The sequence below is a fragment of the Leucopleurus acutus genome (genome assembly GCF_964270905.1).
Source record: "Leucopleurus acutus genome assembly, chromosome: 9".
Classification (NCBI taxonomy): domain Eukaryota; kingdom Metazoa; phylum Chordata; class Mammalia; order Artiodactyla; family Delphinidae; genus Leucopleurus; species Leucopleurus acutus.
Window position 1 is genome coordinate 85,386,148 of NC_139144.1, and position 21,244 is coordinate 85,407,391.

Sequence of the window (21,244 nt, forward strand, 5' to 3'; positions counted from 1 at the left end):
ATGACATCATTATATGATAAAGTATATGGAGAAATGCAAAATTGTCATTGTAAACGTTCAGCAATATATTTTTTTAATTTAGTGATTCAAACATCATTTAATAAAATAAAGGTAAAAAAAAGAAAAGAACTGTGCAGTAACGTTTCAAGCAGCTGACTGATGTTTTAAACACACTGGGCTGCTGTACCTGCCAGAAGAAAAAGCTGGAGCTAAGAAAATCTGGCAAAGCTATCTGAAATGAACCCAATTTTTATCTATCTTAAATGTTCAGATTATTTTTAAATGTTAATTTATAGATATTTGTACACTATGGGAAAAAGTGTCTGGTGAGCAGACAGCTGGCCAAGGGAAAACAGATCAGAGGCCAGGCAGGCTGTGGATCTTCTATTTACACCTTTAATAAAGTGTCTCACTCCCCCACAGAATACAGGCCATCCTAGGGTTGATGGGTTGCCGAGCTGCTGCCAGAACATTTCGAACTCCCCAAGTCGCACTGTCTCAAGGTAACTCTGGAGATACAGCCTCTGTCCTTTAGTTCTCTCCAAAAGGTTTCAGGATTTTCATGGTCTCTCTTTTACCCATCTTTAAACCAATTAAGGGCATTTCTGAGCAGTCACTGGTTTCCCAAGATACTGCAATGAAACAGCCATATCCCTAGGTCAGCAATGGTTCTGAAGAAAGCATCACTTATTATGGCACCAGACTGGACTGGGGAATTAAGAGCTTTGTGCTCTATTTCCAACTCTTTCTCTGGCCATGCTCACTGCTCTCTCCACCACCGACCACCTCTCTTGAGTCCTCAGGAGGAGGTGCTGGAAGAGAGGAAATGCAGGTTAGCACCACCCAGGCTAGTGTCTGTGGGCCACTGCCAACTGATTTCTAGTTAACTACCAACAGTTACCCACTCATTTGGCAAACAATTATCAGGTGTTGCTCCTGGCCAGGCCCCACGCCCTCAATTACTTTCCAAGTTTCTCCCACCCTCAAAGACTAGGTTGGAAATCATGTTTCTCTGCTCTTTCTTAATCGATTCCTGCAGTATGTAGGACTACATACCTGAATTAGAGTTAGGAATATCAAAAATGTTTATAAATAATAAAGGATTCCCATATATTAGAAAGGAGAGTCTGTTATTCAAAAAGCCACAAAATATCTCATTTAGAGAAGACACTTAACAAAATATACATCTTAAAAATTCAGCAGTCAAGAATGCTTTTTATAATTGTTTCCATTTAAGCAACAGAGAATTAAAATGGATAAGAATTATAAACACAACTTCACACAAACTATGCAAGAAGCATCACGTTTTTCTGAGACTCCTCTTTGTGGTTATCTAACCACACACGAGGGAGGGACCAAAGTTCAGATGTGCCCCAGTCGCAGTGCCCCAAAGTGGCAGTGCACTCAAGGAGTTTCCTTCCCTCAGTAAATGACATGGGGGAGGCGGCGGGGGGGGGGGGGAGCTTTACCAAGAAGCACACAATCCAGCTTCTTACCCAGTCTGCTACCATCATCAACTGTCAAACCATTTGCTCCTCTTTGCAAGAGGAGCTCCTTTAGAAGGTCCCAATAACTTCTGCTTATATTGTTCGACCAGCTGGTTGAAGCGAATTTCTGTCTTATTTCCCTTAGCTTTCTTCCTAGGTACCTACAAATGAAAGGCAAGGAAACGTAAGATAATCGGTTTCAAGCATTAAGTATTACCTTGCCCTTAGGCCAGCCAAGGGAGAAAGTAGGTTCAGAGATCTTGTCCACCACAAGAGGGACTTCCAGGCAATGACCCCACAAGAATCATCCATTGGTAAGAAATCAGATCAGGAGTGCCTAAGAGAAGGGCCCCACTAAAGTACCGTGTTTCAAAGGCCTCTCCCCCTTCAATTCCCAAATGTTCACACGAATCTCCTCCAAGATGAGTCACAGCCCCAAGTCTGGATGGTCTTGCTTGTTGCCCTTTCCCTCACCAAGAATTACAGGGTTTCAAAGAGAGCTCTATAAGATAGTCTGATGGGTCAGAGGCTTTCCAGAGACACAGATTTCTTGAGTAGGATGAGAAGCTAATGCTCTTGTACCCTTTAAAGAAAGGAACTAGGGGGGCTTCCCTGGTGGTGCAGTGGTTGAGAGTCCGCCTGCCAATGCAGGGGACATGGGTTCGTGCCCCGGTCCGGGAAGATCCCACATGCCGCGGAGCGGCTGGGCCCGTGAGCCATGGCCGCTGAGCCTGCGCGTCCGGAGCTTGTGCTCCGCAACGGGAGAAGCCACAACAGTGAGAGGCCCAAGTACAGCAAAAAAAAAAAAAAAAAAAAAAAAAAGAAAGGAACTAGGCAAGGAAAAAAAGAAAATTTGACTTCAAATGATCAAGAATGCAGGACCACCACTTTCTATTAAGAACTAGGGCTCCGGGCTTCCCTGGTGGCGCAGTGGTTGAGAGGCCGCCTGCCGATGCAGGGGACACGGGTTCGTGCCTCGGTCCGGGAGGATCCCACATGCCGCGGAGCGGCTGGGCCCGTGGGCCATGGCCACTGAGCCTGCGCGTCCGGAGCCTGTGCTCCACAGCGGGAGAGGCCACAACAGTGAGAGGCCCGCGTAGCGCAAAAAAAAAAAAAGAACTAGGGCTCCTTGGAAGCTAATGCCAGGGTTGACGAAGAAATAGATAAGTTGGGACATCCAGTTGTACTAGGAAGTAAGGACACTATCAAAGACAGGATCATGTCAGAAGGACTCAGGCAGGAGTCAACCTGAAGGGGCTTCTGCTGGCCTCAGATGGGACAAGAATAATGACTGCATCTGACTGAAACACATCAAGTACATAAAAACTCAGGAATTCACAATACTAAAAAAAATTGTACTTGTCATCTGAGGAGGTTGGTAGGGCAACAACTCATTACTCTGGAATCTGATAAAAGGAAAAGGACAAAATCAAGCATTTACCCTGCCTTTCCTACACAAATGATATTTCATGGGAACCAAACAGTTGACGAGGGAAGATTCTTTTTTTCTAGAATTCTTCTTAAAAAACACAAAAGCATTGATAAAATTAGAAAATTACCATTCTGCAACTCGTATTGAAATACGGATCTAGATAGCAATCATCAGTGGGTGCTAAGACCCTTAGGTGGGAGGCTGATGGGGGACTTTACAAATGGAGGGATAAGGTAGACAATTCCTAAACTTACTGATGAATCACAGCATCACTAAAAAATGGGGCAACCAGACACTATGCACCTTACAGTGCAATGCAACAGAAAGCACACAGCACCACCTATGAAATACTCTCGCCAAGAAAACTGAACTTGAATCCAATCTAGCCTCTAGATCTAACAACCAGTTTGTAGGCAACATGGGGTGTTAGAGGAACAAGTTAAATGACAGCACAAGGAAGAAAGCAACTAAATTCAAAATGTAATACATTCTAAGGCTAAGGACCTGGCTTATCCAACAAATTAACTGCATGGAAAAAAGCAGGGGTGGATGTAAGGAAGACTGGATATTATAGGGGGAAATAAAAGATTTAAGAGATTTAAAAATGAAGTATAAGGAATTCCCTGGCGGTCCAGTGGTTAGGACTCTGCGCTTTCACTGCCGTGGCCCAGGTTCAATACCTGGTCAGGGAACTAAGATCCCACAAGCTGCAGGGCATGGCCAAAAAAAAATTCCGAGTATAACATGTGGACTTTGTTTGGAACCTGATTCATACTAACCAACTTAAAAAATGTATTTTTGAGGCAACTGGGAACGTTTTAATATGGATTACATATTAGCTATTAAGAGCTTCTTATTAATATCATTAGATGTGATGATGGCATAATATGTGTTTGGGTATATGTGTGTTTAAGGCCTGATCAGCTCGAGATGAATTCTGAGATATTTTTCTGAGCAATATACCTCATTTCCACATGAGGCACATTTACAAGTGAAGTAGAATTCACTTTAATATATTCACAGGGTGGGGTGGGGTGGGGGGGTAGGTAAAACAAGATAATTGTTGAAGCAGAGTAACCAATACATGGGGTTCGTTTTCTTATTCTCCCCATTTTTAGGACCGTGTACCTCCACATCCTCTAAAAAGCTGCAATCCTGTACCTAAGTGCAATCTAGAAGCCCTTTCCTTTTTTTTTTTTTTTTTTTTTTTTTTTGGCGGTACGCGGGCCTCTCACTGCTGCGGCCTCGGACATGTAGGCTCAGCAGCCATGGCTCACGGGCCCAGCCACTCCACGGCACGTGGGATCTTCCCGGACCGGGGCACGAACCCGTGTCCCCTGCATTGGCAGGTGGACTCTCAACCACTGCGCCACCAGGGAAGCCCCGAAGCCCTTTCCCTTTGCACAACTAATCACGGCACAAGCGGCTGCCGACCCCAGCAGAGCTGTGCCATGCCAAAGCCTCGTGGCCTCCAGAACTTACCTGCTTGGAAGATAATTTCTGCTTCTCTTGCTTCCAGTGGTTTATCTGGGGGGTTGGCTTCTTGGGAGGGAGAGGCTTCATTTTGCCTTTGTCCCGTAACCTGAAACAATATGGTCAAGTGTCACCCTGAGTTCCTCCTCTAATTGGGACCCCTGAGATTTTTCTCAGCCCAAAAGATAAAATGCCTTTTCTTACTCTGGCTCTTTCTAAGCCCATGAGAAATCATGCTAAAAAGGGATACTGCAACAGAATGTCCTATGGCTCAACATCTGTATACTTCTCTTTTTGTTTTAGCTTGAAACCTCAAGGAAATCTCAAAAACCTTCATATACTTAAAAAAAATTGTGTCAAGATCGACTTCTGTTGACAGCACTAATCTGTTGTCCCAAACAGAAACCTCAGGTAGATGGGCCTCAGCTGACAGAGAAGAGACCGCCATCAGGACAGGAGGAAGCTCTTCAGAAGAGAAAAATAATGAAAGCCCGCACTGGAAGGCTCCTCCGAGGCCCCCTCTGCCAGTCCTGTTCCAGCCTCCATTTGGTCCAGGAGTGACTCTGCTGGTGTAGAGATACTTCATGCGGGACTGGAGCACACTAAGCATCCCTTTCATCCAAACAAAGAGGAAAAAGGGCGAAGCAAGACAAACCCCCTGAGCCGCCATCCTGCCTCTCACCTAATTTTGGGGCCTCGGTGTGAGGGGAGCACCAGGACCTTTCTTCGCTTCTTCCCATCAGACAGCTCCACGTGCTCCACTTCGGCCTTGGTCTGGAACCCTGTCCACGAGACAGATCCTGCCTTCTCCTTCTGCTCCACGGGTGCCTTGCTTTGTTGAGGCATGTGGTTCTGAGCTGTTTTCTGTTGCTGTTTTTTCCCAAGCTCTGGTTGTTCTTGCTGGGACTGCTCACCAGTTGCCGACACGGATTTCACTTTTTGCTGTGTAAGACAAGGGAATGGCATTTAGTTACTGGGTGAGGTTTATTTGCTGGAAATATTCAGAAGAGGAATGAGCTGGTGAGAGAAGGGGAATTCTTCCCCCAAATAGTTAGAGACTATAGGAAAGTGAATGCAAGTAGTTCACAGGCCCTGAAATAGTAACAGATGGTTACTGGGTGGGGGACACAAAACAACCATTTCCCTTTCCACATGCAGAAATACGGGAAAAGTACAAGTATGTCCAAAACGCAAAAGCCAGTAGAAAATAGGCCAGTAGCATGGGACAATTACCAAAGGTGTAACAAATGTATAATGGGAGTGAGATGAAAGAAGAGAAATATTTGAAGTAATAAGAGCTAAGGATTTCCAAACTTAAGGACAGACACTAAACCACAGATCCAGGCCAAAAACCAAACAGGATATTAAAAAAAAAAGAAAAAAGTACACCTAGGCATATCATATCAAACAGCAGAAAATCAAAGAGAAAACCTTGAAAGAAGCCAGAGGTAGGGAAAATACATTACCTACAGAGGAACAAAGTTAAGATTACATTGGATTAAAAAAAAAAAAAGATTACATTGGATTTCCCTTCAGAAACCATATAAGCAAGAAGAGAATAGAAGGAAATATTTAAAGTTTGGGGGAAAAAAATCACCAACTTAGAATGCTTTACCCGTGTAATTATCCTTCAAAAGTGAAGGAAAAACAAAAACTTTCTCAGACAAACAAAAATTAAAGAAATCTGGGAATTCCCTGGCAGTCCATGGTTAGGACTCAGTGCTCTCACTGCCGGGGGCCCGGGTTCGAGCCCTCAATGGGGAACTAGGATCCCACGATACGCACAGTGAGGCCAAAAAAAAAAAAACTTTAAAGAAATTTATCACTGGTAGACATGCCTTACAAGAAATACTACATGAATGTATTAAGGGAGAAGAAATGACACGTCAGAAACTTGAATCCATATAGAGAAAGGAAAAACATTAGAGAAAAGATAACTGAAATGAAGATAAGGAAAAGATGACATGAGAAGGAAGACAAAGTATGTTACAGATTTATTTTGCACTGAAGTGGGGGAAGAAAAAGAAGATTCATGTGAAATTAATGTAGTAATAACAATGTTATTTTGTCCTTTTCACCTCAGAAATCTAGACAGGCACACTGACACAACAAAGATCTATTATATGCCTCTTATGTGCCAGTCTCTAAGTGGTAAGGGTACAGATGGACAGAATGAAGTGTCTACCTTTTAGCACTCACAGTCCGGTGGAGAAAAGCGACATTCACAAAGTAAAAAACTAAAAAAAAGTTTAAGGAACTTCATGAAGTACAAGTAATAAAGTCTTATCTCTTTTGAGAGAGGTGGGGAAATGCTACTTGTGGAATATGAGTATGGAAACTGAGTAGAAGTATCCTTGAGTCAGGGGAGAGGAACACTTTTACACAGAAAGATCAGTATGTACATTAAGTGTAGGCAACAAATAAGGCCACCTGAATTTTTTTTTAAGCCAGTAGCTACAGAATCACCTCTGACTTAGGCAGTAAATAATTGTATAACTACAATAATAAAGCTGCCTTGAATAATAACCAGAACTCAGGTTTTTCCAACCCAGGGCCATTGAATTAACCACTGATACTGCTCCTCTAAAGGTCATGCTCAGGGCTTCCCTGGCGGAGCAGTGGTTAAGAATCCACCTGCCAATGCAGGGGACACGGGTTCGAGCCCTGGTCTGGGAAGATCCCACATGCTGCGGACGAACTAAGCCCATGCGCCACAATTACTGAGCCTGCACTCTAGAGCCCGCGAGCCACAACCACTGAGACCACATGCCACAACTACTGAAGCCCGCGCACCTAGAGCCTGTGCTCCGCAACATAAGAAGCCACCACAATGAGAAGACCGCGCACCGCAACAAAGAGTAGCCCCTTCCCGGCGCAACTAGAGAAAGCCCGTGTGCAGCAACGAAGACCCAACACAGCAAAAATAAATAAATAAGTAAAAGTCATGCTCATGATATACATCATAAAGACACCAAAGCTTGCAAATGTTTGGTATATACGCAAGTTAAGGTATAATATCAATGAGATCTGTAAGAGTTATGGTGTCAAGAATAACCTGGCCTTCTATGTCCTGCGGCAGGATGGGTAAGAGAGTGAGCAATGACTGTGTGCTGACTGTGTAGTATGCGAGACAACTTACACGCACTACCTCATTTAATCCTCATCAACCATGTAACATAGATGATGTTAATCCTATTTTTACAAACTAGAAACTGAAGCTGAGAGAGGTAATAACTTGCCAAGGAACTCAGAAAGGGGCAGAGCCTGAGTTTGAACATGAATATTCTTGTTCCCAAAGTCCCTGTTCTTTCCTCTATACTACACTAGATTAAAAACAGTACTAAAACTATCAGGCATCACACTTCTGGAGCCATCTAAGAAGAAAACAGAATTATGGAAGAGAGAGCTGAAATCTACAGGTAATGTAAAACTTAACCTTGGCTATTAATTTTGACACGTACCATCACCAAACACTGCAGTACAAGCACTGCTGATTGGTAATAACATCAGTCTGATTCTCCTCTCTCCTTCCTCCCCGTTCTGTGGAGCTATCACAAGCCAGGCCAGCAGAGGAGAGATGGCCTGCAGAGTTCTAGGAAACTAAGAGTAAAGGGTAACAAAGAACCTAATGAGGAAGAGACCTACTTTAAGGGAGCAGAACCACAAACTGCACAAAACAGTTTAAATATGGCCCTAAAAAAATATTGTTTTAACTGAACTGTATACTTAAAAATAGTAAAGTTTATGTGTATACTACTACAATTTAAAAAACAAAGACGGGGCTTCCCTGGTGGCACAGTTGGTTGAGAATCTGCCTGCCAATGAAGGGGACACGGGTTCGAGCCCTGGTCTGGGAAGATCCCACATTCCGCAGAGAAACTAGGCCTGTGAGCCACAACTACTGAGCCTGCGCGTCTGGAGCCTGTGCTCCGCAACAAGAGAGACCGCAACAGTGAGAGGCCCGCGCACCGCGATGAAGAGTGACCCCCCACTCGCCACAACTATAGAAAGCCCCAGCACAGAAACGAAGACCCAACACAGCCAAAAATAAATAAATAAAAATTAAAAACAAACAACAACAACAAAAAAAAACAAAGACAGAAAAAACATTTCAGTTCTGTACCAGGCTGCGCTGGATCCTCAGTTCCTTTATTTTAAGTTTCCTTCGATCTTCCAAAGAGAACTCCACTATTGGTCTCTGTGGCAGAAGGGGACAGAAAGTCATTCATTAGATTTCTTAATCTCTGCATGCAATGAGCTGAGATATCGTCCCACCACTACCCTCTTTCTTGCAAGTCAGAGGATGCTACTCACTTCACTCTACTTAAATGCAAGGAGCCAGTTCTGCAAGCAGTCTATCCAGTTTAGTGTTCCTTCTAATCATCTTATCACCTGAATCACTGATCACTCCTCCAACGCCTTGCCACTCTTACCCACCATACAAACGTCAGAGGGTTTTCCACAAATGGCCCTCAGAGGAACATGTTCCCCGCCCACAGGATGAGGCTCACCTTCTGAGGCCCAAAGATTTCTGGATTGTTGTTGATGTGGCGTAGGGCTGCCAGGGCATGCTCGTGCTCCTGGAACTCTGCAAAGGCATAGCCCAAGGACTGACCGTTAATTTTCCCATGAGCTCCTTTAAGGCCTCGCATTACCCGACACTACGAGTAGAACAAGAAAAAGAATCAGTAATTAGAGGATAAAGATCCTTAACAGCTTCAACAAGAAATCAGGTTATTGGAACAGTTTTCACATATATCACCATCACAAGAGTTTTACTGGAATAGCACTTACAAATGTCTGTTTTATTAGAATACACCTACAGAGAGCACAAAATGAGTTAAACAGATATTCTCTTGCTTTCTAAGAGCTTACAGACATCAACACAGACCTACAAATAAGCATGTAAATAAAATAAACTTCCCAAGGAAAAATTATAATAGCTAACTGTTGACACGACAATACACACAAGCTGAGAGGTATGTGGTACTTGAGGTTGTATAAGTTAGCACTGAGGCTTAAAAGCCATCTGTGGATCTCCTCACTGAAGAAACCACTCAGAAATGAAATTACTGAAGAAGGGAAGGATAAGGGCCTGATGGCTTTAGATAAGAAAGACAATTCAGGTATGGGGAAGATCCTGCCCAACATATAGCCTCAGAAATACAGGAAGGAGCTTCAGCTGTCTTGGCTCAGAGCTCAGATCCTCTCTGGCATGATTTTTCCCTAAATCCTTAAGCTGTAATAGGCATCCTGGGGCACCAAGGAACAGTAGGATATTTGGGGAAAACTGATAGTTTACGTGCTTTTACTGCTGGAAGCTGTAGTTATCATGTAACAGAGAAGTCTAGGCATTGGGTACACATGGATGCTGCATTTGGTGTGTGTCCAGTATCTACTCTGTGCCTAGAACTGTGCCATGTACTGTAGGATAATCAAGAAAAGCATAAAATGAGGCTCCTATCCTCAAGAGGCTTACTATCTTACTGAGACACGATATTTACACATACGAAAGAATTAAAAATTCAATATAATGCAAATATTGTAAAACACACATACATTTCTCTAAATGATGGCAGGTGTTAAATGTGCAGACTCTTACTAAGCATTGTGGATGTTAATGAGAAATTACACAACTCACCCTTATGCCAGTAACAGTTGAACAGTTACCAAGTTTTACCAAGAGTGGTGTCGGCTACGTGCTGACATGTTCACATTCTCTCCTGGAATTCGCCTGAATACCAATACCTTACATTTTGAAGAGGATTTCCAGGAGTAGGAAAATAGTTTACGGTGATGAATCGGAGCAAAGCAGATTCATAATATTGGCTAGGTTACTTATTCAATAAACACTAATCAAGAGATGGCTATGTGCCAGGTATTATGCCAAGAACTGGGAACAATGAGATAACGCCCACTCTCTAAGGGCTCAGCCTGGTGGGGAGGAATGACTGACAGACCATCACAGGACATGCAGTAGTCAGTACGATGACACAGGTACACAGGGGTGTTGTGGGAGCAGACGAGAGGTCTCTGTATGCACACAGAGCCTAACCAAGTCTTGGTGTGAATCCAGAGTCTGTCTAACACAACTGCTGAAGACCCGGGTGGCTCTCTATGCTCACCACAGGGCACTGAGGACTCTTACTACAGGGTAAGAGCCTACATGGTAGTGAAATGCCCTTCTAAAGAGCAAAGCACACAGATTATTTTCTCAGCAAGAAAATTAACCTTACAGCACCTGGTATAATGCTGAGAACACAGCAGGTATTCAATAAATGCTTGCTAAATTAATTCATGAGGGCAGAGACTTCCTCACATTCTGCTGCAATTTGGTCAGATGTGAAAGGTAGTTCTTAGAAGAGGTAAAAAAAAAAATCTCAACCCCATAAAACCACAGAAATCACCAAACTCAGCCTTGTCTGCTGACTGTGTCCAAAAGAAAATCTGTCAGTCTGCCAGCACCACAGCCTGAACGAAATACTCGATCTGACCCAGGATGAGTACCTGAGTTCTGAGTGGGCAGGGCCAACTCTCACCTCCTTGATGCGCACCCCCTTCTCCCCTCGAGTGGCGTTCAGCAGCAGCTTTCTGAGCTGTTTGTCATCCACGGCCTTTGGGAGATTGTGCAGGCACAGCCTGGTCCGGGAGACAAAGATATTCTGGTCCTTGAGTTTCTGATGCTTCAGCAGCTCAAACTGAAAGAACAATAAATTGTTAACAATACAATCCACCCTTTAAAAATACAGGCTCATAATTCTCCAACAGGAAAGAATCATGATGCCTATCCAATAACCACACATCTAGAAAAAAGGAGGGAAACCACCCACCCTGCAGCCTTATGATACTCAGCACAGGGAAAGAAAGGGTCAGGGAAGCAAGATGATGGTGGAGAGGTTATAAGATCATGGGCTCTGGAGTCAGACTGAATTAGAAATCCATCTCTAACTGGAGAAGCTACATAAAATTGTTTAAGTCTCAATAATTTCACCTACAGAGTAGAACTGTAGATCAAAATATAAGACCAATCTTTCAGTACTGATGTGAGGCTGCAATGAGGTAATACACATAAAATCCCAAGCTCAAACCCGGCCCAGAGCAAATAAAAAATAATACTGTAGTTAACATCTATGCCAAGCCCTTATCTACCCATCAACTCAAACTAATTACTTAGTCCTTCCAAAAGGAAATGGAATTTATTTAAGAATTCTTGATAGAATATTGTCTCGTCTCAACTCTGCCACCTTGAGGCAAAGAAACGTCTCAACTCTGCCACCTTGAGGCAAAGAAACGTCAATGGCCATAGAAACAAACTGCGTCTAGAGCCTCCACTATGCTACACAAAGCACTGGTCCCAGGGCAACCTGTCTCTAAAGTGAAAGGATGACATTCTTCCCCTGATTTGTTTGTTAAAATTAGCTCAGTAGAAGAAAGTCTGAAATTAAATTTTTTCTTTTATCAAGTCTCATTCCTGCTGCTTCTTGTTTGGTAAAGGTACTAACAAATCACAAAATAAACAAATACCCTGGAAATGAATATTAAAAGGGCTATTTGAAGAGGTTATCATGCTTAAATTGAACAGTCTAATTTTTCTCCTAGGAAAAACTGTGCCTGTTGTGACTTACAATGTGTATAATCTAGTAAGCTTTTTGCTAGAAAAATTCACTCTAAGGGAGAATTAAATGTGTCACTATCACATTGTGATCAGAAAAGGGCATACAATGTCCCCCAAATAACCATGATTTCCAGATGTTCACTACCAAAAACAGTTGAGAACACTAGTCTAGAAACTGTACAGAGAAAAGACATGCTGCCTCTTGCTGTCACTATATTCTCATCGCTGTCCGTCATCTTCTGCACTTTCAGGTTCCATAGTTAATTCTGTTAATGATCATGCATCTTTACCATTCTAGGCTGGCTTAGCTTTTTGAAAGTAAGCTATACGGGCAAAAGTAAAAATTACCGGAACAAATATTACCGAGCAGCAAAGGAACTCAATAGCATCAGTTATCAGTGGAAATCCCATAACATAGAGTTTTCCTACTGGAGACACCACCCTCCCCCCATCAAAACAGACATCTTAACTCTCCCTTCCAAGACCCATATCTACGCCCCCTTCCCTACTAACTCTAGCCACCCTGACCTTCCTTTCTTATGTTATTCTGCATTTATACTGACACCTAATTATATACAGCCCGAGCCTCTAGGGATCTACTCCATGATCCAGAAGCAAACTATGTGGCAAACGTTTACTGCTGAGCATTAGGAAAATAAAGAATAAGACCCAGTTCCTATAATGGCATATAATGCTGACATGATATTATGTATAATGCTGGCTTAGTTGCTGTTTCACCTGTGTGCTTGTTCTCTAACAACAGTGTAAGCAGCACCTGTGACCGATACTTGCTTGGCTCTTTGATGAGCATCTCTAGCATTCAATTATTATTATTTATGGATTTTATTAAGTCATGCAGAACATGAAGACTGGTGCCTAATCTACTCACTCGTTCTCTTTTGGCCATATCAGCAGCACTCACACCCTCTGCAGCCTTCGTCCCAGCACGAATCACTGCAGAAAGAGGGAAAAAGGCCAAGACATCAGCAAGGGAATTTTCACTGAGCAATAAGAGGAATGTGATTTGAATGATGCAAGCTCTCTGTACAGGGCCCAGAGGACTATGCTGGCCAGGACATAGTGGCATCTGGGTAGGTCCAGAAATAGGCTACAGGGCTAAGTTCTTGTCTATGAGCTGCTCTCAAGGACTAAAACTCTGAACATTTTGTGATTTTGTTCCTCTCCTTCCTTTCCCTCAAAGAGTTTCATGTACATGCCCAAAGTCAGATGGAAAGGCCTAGAGGAAATTCTGGAAATAAGTACATTTTAGGCATCTAGAATGCAAAAATGCTCTACCTATAACCTGTCCTTGGAATTTCAATGCGCATGTATTTGGGAGCCATTACTAAGCAGTGAGATAAGCCAACCTAGAAAACAGCTACATCGTAACACAGGGCCTAGTCTCAAAGGCTAATGGTCTCCCATTTGCTAGTCCAGGCTGTGCAGCTGTGCAGCAGGTGGCAATATTGTGTGACCTAGAGGAAAGGATTCTCTTTTGTCTTAATTAAAGCTAATTCCTGATTATCTTTCTCACATTAAGGGAAAGGTACTCAGTGCTTATTTAAAACCCAAGAGTAATCCAAAAGAGTAATTTTCGTCATAATTTTCAACTTCTTCAGAAAACCTATCAGGAATGATGACAAAAGGCAAAGGTAATTTGAGTTTTTCCTCCATCTTTGCCCTGCTAATCCTCTGACGAAAAGGTCTAAAGGCAAGCAGGCAGAAAGGAGAACGGGACTCGTTAATCCATGAACTGGGTGAAGCCTTCCTAACAGAAAGCCACATCTACTAAAGTGGATTAACAATATATCACTGTTAAAGAGGACATAGGAAAAATAAATAAAATAAAATAAAATAAAATAAAAAAAAGAGGACATAGGGTTTTTAATTTGAAACATGCCCCAAACATACTATTGCCAGGTCACTGTCACAGCAAGGGGCCAGCTACTCAGAAGCCTGGTTCCCATCTCCCTGCCACCACTCACAGCCTTCTCGGGCCAGATAGAGGTTCCGGGTCCCAGTCGGCTTCTTCACCTTCTTTGTCCGGAGCTTTGCAGCCTCATCACGGGTCACTGCCAAGTCAACCTTAAGCTGCCGGCCATCCAGTTTAAGCCCACCACTCTGTAACAGATTGCAACCTCTCTTAAAATTCATGAGAAGTAGAAACTAAGCACCTGACAAGGAACACCAAGGAAAGGGAAAACAGCAAACCCCAATTATACTGTGGAACCCAACCCCCAGGATGTTTTAGCCCAGCTGGTTGCAAGTAGATCACTGAGCCTAACAGTATTTAGCACAGCTGTGCAAAGGCCACATGTTCGTTTGTTTTAAGGGAGCTGATTAGTCCCAAAGTAGGCCCAAATTGAGGAAAATGATCTGTAAACTGGCAAATTTTTAGTATTCTAAAGAAAGCTAATGAAATGGTAGTATTAACTCTACTCAGGAGAATTTAAGAGGCAATGGCAATACAGAGTAACTTATCTCAAAACAATTTATACTTGGTTATAGAAATCACAGAAAAATTCTCAATCACCCACACTTTCTCTCTCAAACATTTACTCCACTTCACAGATGGCCTTAATCCCTTCTTGTCCCAGTGTTTCATGTCATCAGCCTAGGATAGAGACTGACATACAGAGAGTGAACCGTAAATAGATTATTATACCTGTTTCCTCACCTGTAAAGTAAGAATGATTGTACTTACCTTATACACACCTACAGGGCTGATGTGAGGATTAAGTAAAGTGATGCATGTAAAGCTCCGTGCCTAACACACACTACGTGCTCAACAAGTGTTCGCTTTATTATTATTATACCACTGACAATAATAATAATAAGGCTTTGTGCTAACAACAGACGTTGCCCCTGGGAGCCACTACTGCCTAAGTTACAGAGTAAAGGAAATGTCTTCCTTACCTCGGTCTCTGGAGAAGCAGCTTCAAGGCATTTCTGAGCCGCTTCTTGAGTCATGAACTGGGCAAATGCACAACCTGCACAGAGAGAAAAAACGAAGTAGATCCCAAACACCCATGGCCCACCAGGAACCCAAAGACAACAATACAAATGGTGGCAGCCTGACACAAAGTAGAGGAGTAGGAGCATCCTTTTGTTTAGTACTATGAGACTTAACTAAGAAGCACTGTGTCAGGCACTGGAGGTTCAAAGACAGGTAAGATAGCACACTTGCTCACAATGAACTTTTATTATTACTTCCTTCATCTTTTCTAAGGCTTCTTAGAAACTTTAGTCTCACCATTCCACTCCTTAATAAGAAATATCCACAAGAAATCTAGAGAAATTCCAGCCTAACATTTAATTCAGTATCACTCTCTCTGTGCCTATCAGAGGACTAAAAAAATGAGGCAGCAACCACTTAACCCTGAAATTAAATTACAGATCTCACTGTCATCACAGTCACTGGGAGGCATTATATAAGGACAGATCTAGCTCTTAGAGTAAAAGTCCCTGGCCTCTATCCTATGAATACAGTTGTGAACCAGAAAGCCGTGAGCTCAACTCTGTTTTGTTTTGTTTTGTTTTCATGAATTCAACTCGACTCATGCTATAGAATTTCCACACCTTTCACTGGTTAGAGGCAGGGCCAATCAACCCATCCTAATTTTCTGCTCTTGATAAAAAACAGCTTATGTAAGAAAAAAAAGTTCACCTTACAGTAAACACACAAAAAAATTAAGTTCCATAATATTTTGTTAGTATTCCTTTAAACTTTAATTATTCCCTCATATATGAAAATAATGCCATATTTCCTGGAGCTACTGGAGCACTGATCTTTTGCCCCTCTAAGAATGAATGGCAGCAGACTAACTGAAAGGACACCTGTGGCAGGCCAATCTAAGGGTCGCCATCTAGTGAGGTCTTCCCTGCTTCCTCCAGGCAGAGCCAAATGCCCCCCACCAACCCCCGCCGGTCCTCCACTCTCATCTCTATTACAGCACTGGTCAGGTGGCATCTTCCCCAAAAGACCTGAAGGTCTCTGGAAGAGGGGCCATGTTTCTTGGCTATTTCTACATTTGTAGCACCTACCATAATGTTCAGCATTAGTAGATACTCAATAGGAAGAAACAAGTAATATAGAAAGAAATATGGGGGGAAAAATGTTTCTAACAGGCAGATTAGCCTGTTTGTCCAATATGAAGAAAATAGGATGAGTTCTTCTCTCTGAATGGGTAAGAATTTTACCATTGGAATTTCCAGGGTAACTACTGGGTTAAATCCTACCACCTTCCTAAAAGTCTTCAGACAATACTTAGCCCTTCCAGGCAGTGAAATAGCATGCTGACAGGGATGAGGTATAGGAGGAGGTTGTGTGAGGAGGCAGAAAAAGTGCCAGAAAATTTTAATATGAGCTCAGGAAAGACAATGCATTATGAAAAAAAAATAATGGAAACTATGCCTATTAAGACCATTAACTCTCAGCTAACATTAACAGACCAAGAAAGAGACTGAGCAAGTCAACTACAGACTCCGTTCTGAAAATGTCAACCCAATACACTACTGCACCCAGAAAGAGACAAAAGAGATCATCAAAGTCAAGCAATATCCTACAGTACTTGTAACATTTTATGCAATCCTAGTTGCCCATTTTCAGAAAAATATACTAGAAATGGAGAAGGTCCAAGAAGCACAATTGAATATCAGAGCTGAACGCACGTTAACTGATTAGTTGAACCCACTCGTTTTACAGATAAGAAACTGAAGCCCACAGTGGTTAAATGATTGCCAAAAATCACCCAGCCGGTCTATGGTTTAGCTGGGATTAGATCCCTCATCTCCAGGAAGCAGTTCAGTTTTCTTTCCATTATACTACCTCATTTACATCTTTCATAGCTGAGTAAAAACCAAAAATGATCAAGTTTCATCAAACGGGAAAATAAGAAGGTTCAGAATGGAGGCAATTAATCCATAGATAGGCTCCAGAGAGCCCCAAAACACTCAGAAATGGCATTTTTCTGAGGACAGGGTTCAGAGTTTTTGCTAGATCTCAAAGGAATCAAGAACCAGAATGAATTAAGAATTCACTGCTTTAGTAGAACGACTGCAGTTGATAAAATCAAAGATTATGAACGGGTTGAAAAGGTGCTTACCTAACAACAGTATATTAGAATGAGGAGCGGTCAACCTTTAAGCTCAAAAGAAATAGCTTTAGGGGGGGAAAAAAAAAAAAACTAAGGCAGCACTCCTGCTACATAGTTTTCCTTCTGACTATTGCCACTGCAACAAAGTTTCTGTCAGCTTCCATCTCTAACAAAAGCAACTGAAAAATATCCCAGCAATTTCAAGCAATGTGGAATGATTAATACCCATGAGATGCTATCACATCTGAAATTCAAAGAACAACAAATGAAATTCATTACCCTAAAGTAAATAAGCAAGAGCTTAAAAAGCTGAGACAAAATTATGGCCGGCAGCACCATTACAGATGCTGAGCTTGACAACATGGAGACAACCTCAGAATGTCCTTGGTGCTTCTATGGATCACAGAAACCTGGATAATGGTGGACCCCTCAGGGGGGCACACACTATGCTCTCATGTAACCTAGTCAGTGCCCATGGCAGTGGTCTCAACCCTTTTGGGCCTGACCAGCTGACAGCAAATACCTTTAGAATGCTCTGTGTCTGGATGCAAGACAATGCGGACATATTTAAGATCTCCAAACTGCTGGAGGAGCTCTCCAAGGTCTTCTTCCTCTGAGTCGAAGGACAGGTTTCTATGGAGGACAATCAGGTCACAAGAAAGGTCAATTACAAAAGTGAGATCCTACGTTCCAGTACAAGGTGAGTGAGTTAGACATCAACTGGAGTGGTTCTCTTGCTCATAACCACCCTTCCCAGGGACAGCACCAGGGGGTGGCTCCCACTAGCCAGGCTATGACTCTGCCTATAGACTTTTTACTTTGGATATACAAGTGTATGTATACCAGTGTATGACTCTGCCTATAGGCTGTAACCGACTGACCTTCCTGTTAATCAAATTCTCCTTCCCAGGAATATAAAACTTGAACAGACATATACAAAGACCAGAAGTTTTGGATACAGATTCACTTCAAAACAGCAGTGTCCCACTTGAGGGAAGCTTATGGGGAGCTGAAAATGTTCTGTATCTTGATCAGAGTGATGGTTACACGGATATACATATATCCATGTATAAAGGTATATGTATATAGATGGTTATATACATGAAAAATGTCACTGATTGTACACTTACATTAAACACACTTTACAGAATACATGTTATACCTTAACGAGGGATAGAAAAAAGGATGGGCGTCTTCAGAGAAAAGACCACATAGCCTTCTGCAGCCAGGGTCCCAGAACCACCCAGATTTTCATCCCCTTCTTGAGGTCTGCTCTTTGACAACTTTTATTCCGTGAGCCACACTAATGTTCATCCAACATACCAGCCTTTTCACTTAAACTGGCCAAACTTAGTTTCCCTTACTACAACCAAAAGACTCACAGACAGCTAATGAAAAGTCAAATGTCTCTCAATGTCTCCTCTGTACTCCTATGAAATCCAGGTTTCAGTTAAAATTTTACAGAAGTCAGAAAATCCTTCAAAATAATAACTCAAAACCAAACATGGTAAAGTTTACTAGCTAAGTGCAAAAAAAAAAAACCTACTATTTCTCTCGATGGGATTAGAAAATGTTGGAAGGAGATTTTGTTCTGCTAAATTTCAACACAGTGTAAAGATTCCTCTTTTCCCAGCTATGCACAGCCTTTCAGGGGTAAGAAAAACAGTCCCAAATAAATATCTACAATTTTACTTCTCTTATGCTAGTTAACAACCCCATAAACAGCTCTATCTTATGGAATAACCAAGATAAAAGAGATGTTCTGGAATAAGACATATCCTAGCTACATTATTTCTTCTAATTTGCCTCATCGTGGACATAGTTTTCTCTCTTCCATCCTTTACTTTCCTAAGTTCTTTTTTAATTAAAAGATGTATAAGGGGGCTTCCCTGGTGGCGCAGTGGTTGAGAGTCCGCCTGCCGATGCAGGGGACACGGGTTCGTGCCCCGGTCCGGGAAGATCCCACATGCCGCGGAGCGACTGGGCCTGTAAGCCATGGCCACTGAGCCTGCGCGTCCGGAGCCTGTGCTCCGCAACGGGAGAGGCCACAACAGTGAGAGGCTTGCGTACCGAAAAAAAAAAAAAAAGAAGGCAGGAACTCCTGAACCCCAGAAGCAGTGTTATCTTCCAATCTCCATTTATTGAAGTCTCCTATTATCAAGAATTTTGTTCCTAGGGCTTCCCTGGTGGCGCAGTGGTTGAGAGTCCGCCTGCCGATGCAGGGGACACGGGCTCGTGCCCCAGTCCGGAAAGATCCCACATGCTGCGGAGCGGCTGGGCCCATGAGCCATGGCCCCTGAGCCTGAGCGTCCGGAACCTGTGCTCCGCAACGGGAGAGGCCACAACAGTGAGAGGCCCGCATACCAAAAAACAAAAAACAAACAAACAAAAAAAAAGATGTATAAGGAATGGTATCCTTGGTATTGAGGTCACAGGCTTCTAAGTGTGACATTCCTTCTTTCCTGTTACACAGAATCCTCTACAAATACAAAATTATATGGAAATTACAAATAACACATTAAAAAAAACATGGAAAGACATGCTATAAAGAAAGAAAATGGGACATATATACACTAATATGTATAAAATGGATAACTAATAAGAACCTGCTATATAAAAAAATTAAATTCAAAAATTAAAAAAAAGAAAGAAAGAAAATGGGCTACAGCACAGCATGTATAGGCTAAAATCATCTTTGTAAATATTTATGATGTTATGAACATGTGTGTGGGTGTTCCCCAAGCAGTGATTAAGGTTAACTTTTTGCTTATTCATTTCCTATATTTCCCACAATAAACATAAATTACTTGTATAATGAAAACAATCTTAAAAGACTATACAAGAGAATAAAATAGACATCTTTAAAATAAGACCCAAATGGCCCTAGCACAATGGTACTTAAGAAAGGATGAGAAGGCATGCTTGAGGTATGCCGAAGATATCCCAACCTCCTGAAAACACCAACCTACTGCAGTCAGTAGGACTAAAACAGCAATGGCAACATGATACAACACCTATCTCCCTCCCTCAGTTTTCCAGGAAACAGATGGGATGCCTCACTATACTCTGGACATGACTGTAGAAGATAAGTTAAGCATGAAGAGAGAATTCGTTTGGGATAAGTGGTATCACCCCTCCCCAGCACTCACCCTAAAACAAAGGCCAGAAGCAAGATGGTTCTAATAGTTGAAAAACTGATTTGTTCCAAATGATCCCACCCCAATTACAAAGAATGAAATCTAAATGAGGACAAGATATAAAGACCCCTGCTATTTATCTTCTGTGTATAGTTCTGATTCTCCTACACATTTCTCATTGTGTGCTATGTTCCTAGGCAGATGTGCTAATGGTCTTTGATACATCTAACTTTTTGGCCTAGCTAACAGAATTAGTGCAAAAAGAAGACGAATGAAGAAAGGAAAGAAGGGAGGGAGGAAGAAGGGAAGAAAAGAAACCTATGAAGGCAACACAAACAGCAGTTCTCAAGATAGAAAGTCATACCTGATAAAGACAGTTTTCCCTTCATTCACATCAGAGGGTAATTTCCTCTTCTTCTTCTTCTTTTTCGAGACTTGTATATCCAAAGTAAAAAGAAAAACAACAAACTGAAAAAGACTAGTACAAGCCTTACAACAAAGGCTTTTAAATATATAAAGATCTTACATAAATTAAGAACTCCAATTAAAAATGAACAAAGGATATGCAACTAAAATATACGAAGATGCTCAAATGCACTCATAATTAAAGAAAAACACAGCACAAGAAATGAGATACTATTTATCACCAACAGATTGGCAAACAACAAAAAAGACAGATGAAATCCATTGTGGTAAGGGTGTGGGGAAAAAGAGAGATTCCCATATACTGTTGTGACAGTGTAAGCTTTCTGGAAATACAAAATGTAAACATTTGAGGAGAAAAAATATATATCTACATTCGCATACACAAATATACATTATATTCTACGTAAGTGCATATACATTCATGTTTTTGCTTATAAAAGCATTAACTATCCTTAGATACACAAGAAACACTGGTTGTCTCTGGGGAGGGGCCCTAAGTGGCTGCGGATTTGGGTTTAAGGGAGACCCATTGATTTTAAGAATAGACATAGGGGCTTCCCTGGTGGCGCAGTGGTTGA

At 42.1% G+C, this 21,244-nt stretch overlaps 1 protein-coding gene across 1 annotated transcript in view; it reads right to left on the reverse strand.

Annotated features, from left to right (window-relative positions):
• Positions 1-378: 378 nt before the first annotated feature.
• Positions 379-21,244, reverse strand: part of RBM28 (RNA binding motif protein 28) — a 31,515-nt gene continuing 10,649 nt past the window's right edge. Inside the window, exons 9-20 of the mRNA XM_082847034.1 lie at positions 20,605-20,674; positions 17,627-17,736; positions 14,924-14,997; positions 13,993-14,128; positions 12,897-12,961; positions 10,932-11,090; positions 8,904-9,053; positions 8,516-8,590; positions 5,075-5,334; positions 4,402-4,501; positions 1,497-1,648; positions 379-812 (exon numbers count right to left, since the gene is read on the reverse strand). Of these exons, the coding sequence (XP_082703160.1) occupies positions 1,514-1,648; positions 4,402-4,501; positions 5,075-5,334; positions 8,516-8,590; positions 8,904-9,053; positions 10,932-11,090; positions 12,897-12,961; positions 13,993-14,128; positions 14,924-14,997; positions 17,627-17,736; positions 20,605-20,674 (1,334 nt within the window). The 3' untranslated portion in view covers positions 379-812; positions 1,497-1,513. The remainder of the gene's footprint in view (positions 813-1,496; positions 1,649-4,401; positions 4,502-5,074; positions 5,335-8,515; positions 8,591-8,903; positions 9,054-10,931; positions 11,091-12,896; positions 12,962-13,992; positions 14,129-14,923; positions 14,998-17,626; positions 17,737-20,604; positions 20,675-21,244) is intronic.